We start from the raw sequence: 4,742 nt of genomic DNA, 5'->3' as shown, positions 1-4,742 counted from the left end.
AGTCATTTGTATAAGTGCTGTGCTTGTTGAGTGTCCTTCCCTATAAGTGTGCTGAAAGTCTGTTGTCAATTTGTTTACTGTGAAAGAGCATTGTATCTGGTCAAACACCATTTTTTCCAGAAGTTTACTAAGGGTTGGTAACAGGCTGATTGGTCGGCTATTTGAGCCTGTTAAGGGGGCTTTACTATTCTTGGGTAGTGGAACGACTTCAGCTTCCCTCCAGGCAATATCGCCTGCTATTATTCTCAGTAATTTTCCATCCAGATTGTCAGACCCCGAGAGAGAGAGAGAGAGAGAGAGAGAGAGAGAGAGAGAGAGAGACTTTATTAGTTTATTGAATGACCTATACCATGAGTGTGGCTTTTCTTTGTGTATGTTTGCGTGAATAGTGATCAAAGTAATGACTGAATGGTCAATTAAGAAATTAGTGGCACAATACACCATTGTAGAAATGTATTGCATTTATACTGGTTTTGTAAAGTAAACATCACATGCATTTTTATACTTGTTTTGTACGGTATATCACAGTAAACATTAATACAGATAATACAATTATTTTATCCCAGCATAGGGAATACTTCAACGGAACTAGAATGTACATTACACTACTCAATCAGCGCAAAAAGAGTCATTCAACAGCACAGTAAATGGGGGGCAATTACCAACTACTGATTGTGAAGGTCACAAACAGAAGCACAACTGAAATGTTGAATGATTTCACAGTTCAAAGATTGCGGTCGGCAATAGTGATACAGTAATAATGCTTACGTGGAAGATTCAGTAAATATTACTGATAACATTTATATGGAGTTCCATCAAAGACACTTTTGAAACAGGACTCTTCCTAAAATGGCCTTTTCACCAATGCTACCTTTCTGAGGCTAACAAAAACCTCTCTGTATCAACTTTAAAAATACATTATAACAGTACATCGCAGTGTATTTAAATCCCACTGAGTGCGGACGTCAATTCAACGTCTATTCCACGTTGGTTCCACGTCATTTCATTGAAAGGATGTGGAAACAATGTTGATTCAACCAGTGTGTGCCCAGTGGGATCATTGTGGCTTAAATTCTTAAATATACAATATATGCAATTCACATTATGGAGAAAGTATATCAGTCGAGTCTGTCTTACTGAGTTTTCAGTTTATATCTAAAGTCAATATCATAGGTGGGTTGCAGGATCCCCAGGCCTGCACGTGACTGGTCGAGAGGAGGCACTTTAACGGCTGAGTCTAGGAGCTCCATGTCGAAGTAGGAGAGCACCAGCGCTAGGAACTGCTTGATCTCGTGCACTGCGAAGAAACGCCCGGGGCACTTGGTCACCCCAGAGCCGAAAGGCATGTAATAGTACCGCAGTTTGCGCCCCTCCCTGTAGAACGTCGTCTTTTCTTGGCCACTGTTATCCAAATATCTGTCGTATTTGTAGGTCTGTGGATTGACAGGTAGAGGAGTATTAGAAAAATCAAGTAAAACTGGCCCTAGTTAAGAGGTCTTCATACTAGACCCCCTTCACCTTTAAAAGAAAGAGCCTGAGCATCACTCACCAAAGGGTCCTCGTAAATTTCGGGGTCAAAGTGGAGCATCTGGGGGTAGAGGGCGATGACATCATCTTTGCGGATGCGGTACGACTCCTGGTTGTCAAGGTGAAGCAGGAAGTCCTCTTTAGCCACTCGGACGTTCATTGACGCACTTGACAGACGCATGGCTTCCTTAATGATGCTGTCTGTAGGCAAGAAGACATTACATTTGACAATCACATATTGAATGGACAGACTTTGGTATCAAACATGATTTAGTTACAATATTTATTAAATAATTTTGGCTTTATTTCACCAGGTGTATCGCAACTTTCCCTTACCTATTACAGGCATGTTGTCCAGGTCCTCCCGGGAGAGAGTGAGTTGTGGTTTGCTGTGGTCGACACGCTGACCTGAACTCTCCAGAATCTTTTTCACCTCCTCATTGGCTGCCTTCATAGCCTCTGGACTCCTGAAGACACAAGACAAGATAGGGTCAATAAAACCATCAAGTTCAGACTATACAGATTGATTAATCACAATATTCTCAACGTGCACTTTGGTAGAGGAGGATATGGTCATTCTATGCAGCTCTACGACATAAAGGGAATGCTATGTTTCTCCAACTGTATTTAATAAGTGGTTCTTGACACCTCTGTTATCGAAGAGTTACTGTGAGCCAGTGCTAAGCCGCAGTCAGAGCATTGTTGAGATGCCAATGTACTGTACAGGACTGTTACAAAAGACATTACTCTGGCCTTAACTCCACCACAATGAGCACAGCATGAGATGCGTGAGATCCGAGGAGCATTAGTTCCGCTTTTTGTTGTTGTTGTAACTTGTTATTTGGATGCATCAGGATTGGGTGAAGCCGGTGGGGGTGTTCAACACGTATGAACACAGAAGTTACTCACGCAATTGACCACATTACGCAAGATTTTACTTCTGGGTTAACAGACTAAACTCTTTGTAACACTTTCTGGCCTACTTAGTCTGGCCTGACTAGTCTCACATGGAGTGAGCTTGTCCAAACGTACGACACAAGTCTATAGAAGAGACATTAAGGATGGGAATGAGACTAAGCCCTACATACCTGATCATGTAAAGCAGGCTCCAGAAAGTAGCAGGCAGTGTGTTGGCCTGTGAGGCCCAGAGCAGTGCCACATGGGTGCGGGCCTTGCTCAGGTCATTGAAGGTGGACAGCGTGTCATTTAGAAGCATGCGCAATGAGATCAGGTCTGATATGTTCTGGCGTTTGCTTAAGTTCTCGGCCAGCATGGTCTTAGCCAGGTTCTCCCTGGCAGAGTGGGCGCTCTTGAACACGTGGATGGGCAAGCCGGCCACCAGAGCCGGGAAGATCTTGTCAAACTCCTTGAAGTTCTCTAGAGCGTTAAGCACCAACGCCTTCTGGGCCTCCTGGCGCGCAGCATTCTTGTTGTTTCCCAGATCCTTGCCGAAGAGCGTCAGGTAGCCTGACTCGAACATGACCTTGTAGCAGAAGGCAAAGATGCCGTCCACGTCCCAGCGGTCCTTGCTGGGGCTGAGGGTGTCGGATTGCAGCATGACCGACTGTAGGTTCTCCATCATGGTCTCGATGAGCGAGGGGAGGGCTTCGCCCTGCAGGGTCTTCAAGAAGGTCTGGTGGAGGTTCTCTGTGGTGTAACCGTGTCTGGGGTCCATGCTGTCATGGCCGAACGCCTGGGGGGAGACAGAGAGAGGTTTAAAATTATACTCTTGAAAGTCTGCATTGACAGACATAGATATATGAACTCAATATCACCAAATGTTTAGTTGAACAACAATTCATAGGTAGGTTTGTCCTTACCTTGACCGAGGTAGAGAAGTGGAACTTCTTCCAGTCCAGATGCCTGCCTTGGCGGATGACGGCATGGTAGGAGAAAGGGTCGCACAGGAAGTGAAAGTATTTTCCAGCAATCTTGCAAGTGAAGATGTGGCCGTATTTTTTTTGTCGGCTCCGGAGAAACTCCAGGGGGTTGGCTCCAAACTGGAGGGCACAGCCGAGGTACGGGATCAAACCATTCTCCACCGGAGGCTCGCCTGGTTGTCTGGAAGAGCAACAACACTCATGTAACATAATAACAACGAGAAAGCAATGCCCAAGCAAGCCAACAGAGAAAGCTGTACATAAGAAACACAAAGGTAATGTTTAGACATAAAGTAAGAGATGTTAAAACACTTGACTTAAACAGCAACAAAGTAACCCAAACAACAACATAGTAATGCATAAATAAGTGTGTGCTAAAACAAGATGTACTCAAACTACTAGGTCAATTCAAACATTAAAAGTAATGAATCATATCCAGCAGAGTGAAACCTAATGACACTGCAGCAATCTAAGAATAACAATACTACTTATACATAACCATCTGGTTTTAAAGTGCAACATGTCAAATACGTTGAATTAGCTCCGACTTTCTTGAAATGTGAACAACACTAAAGTCTCAACAAAAATGAAGAACCTGCCAAAGTCAACAAAACTTTAAAACAATCTGAGTTTTAAGAGCAATGACAGATGACACAAATAACACCTCCAAGAAAGAAAACAATTCAGTCAGCTGCTCTTTAGTTTTCTTAAAAGAAATAGAACTACATAACCCACATTCCACATCTCCCAAATCCTTCCATTGCAATGAGTTCCATTACATGATGCTATTGTCTACATTCCACATCTGATTTCTTATCTTTTAACATTTGACATGTAAAGGCATTTTACTATACAATGCACGTGTCTCTGCTTACCTCTTGCGGATCCCCAGAGCAAGCCACAGACAGCAGCAAAAACCAATCACCACTGCCCAAATCAAAGATATGGTGATAATCATGGTTGCTAAAGATGCTCCAGAAGGCTAGTGGTGGATGCCAGATCACAAGCTGCCTTAGAGAGGTCAGATGGTTAGGTTCAGTGTAGACTCCCTAGCAGAGAGAACACAGCTAGCTGACAGTAGAGGTTCTGGAGACTGTGTTCGTGGCATCCTTAGGTCTGAGGCAGCTATTTATATGGTGCTCCACACACGCCACGGGATGACAGATGAAGCAATAAAGCATTGGCGGTGAATGATTAGCAGGTGCAGCCAAGACACCGCCTTCCTGTTTTTGTTACATGTATAACCTGTTACACTAGATGTCGCTAGGAAATCTATGGAAGTGTATGTGTGTACAATGGCCTTGACTGTAGTCCATGGACAACACTACCTGAAGG

The 4,742-nt window shown here is 43.7% G+C and overlaps 1 protein-coding gene across 1 annotated transcript; it reads right to left on the bottom strand.

Moving 5' to 3' along the window:
- Positions 1-446: 446 nt before the first annotated feature.
- On the bottom strand, positions 447-4,511 carry LOC139376001 (cytochrome P450 7A1-like). Its single transcript, XM_071118020.1, has 6 exons — positions 4,283-4,511; positions 3,348-3,588; positions 2,616-3,220; positions 1,864-1,994; positions 1,550-1,728; positions 447-1,433 (listed from the first exon to the last, which is right to left on the bottom strand). Exons 1-6 carry the CDS (start codon positions 4,363-4,365, stop codon positions 1,134-1,136), a joined length of 1,539 nt encoding a protein of 512 aa, XP_070974121.1. The 5' UTR covers positions 4,366-4,511; the 3' UTR covers positions 447-1,133.
- Positions 4,512-4,742: the final 231 nt, after the last annotated feature.

Source organism: Oncorhynchus clarkii, chromosome 20 (assembly GCF_045791955.1).
Source record: "Oncorhynchus clarkii lewisi isolate Uvic-CL-2024 chromosome 20, UVic_Ocla_1.0, whole genome shotgun sequence".
Lineage (NCBI taxonomy): Eukaryota > Metazoa > Chordata > Actinopteri > Salmoniformes > Salmonidae > Oncorhynchus > Oncorhynchus clarkii.
The sequence above is the reverse complement of the archived record's forward strand: the minus strand, read 5'-3'. Positions and strand labels throughout refer to the sequence as shown.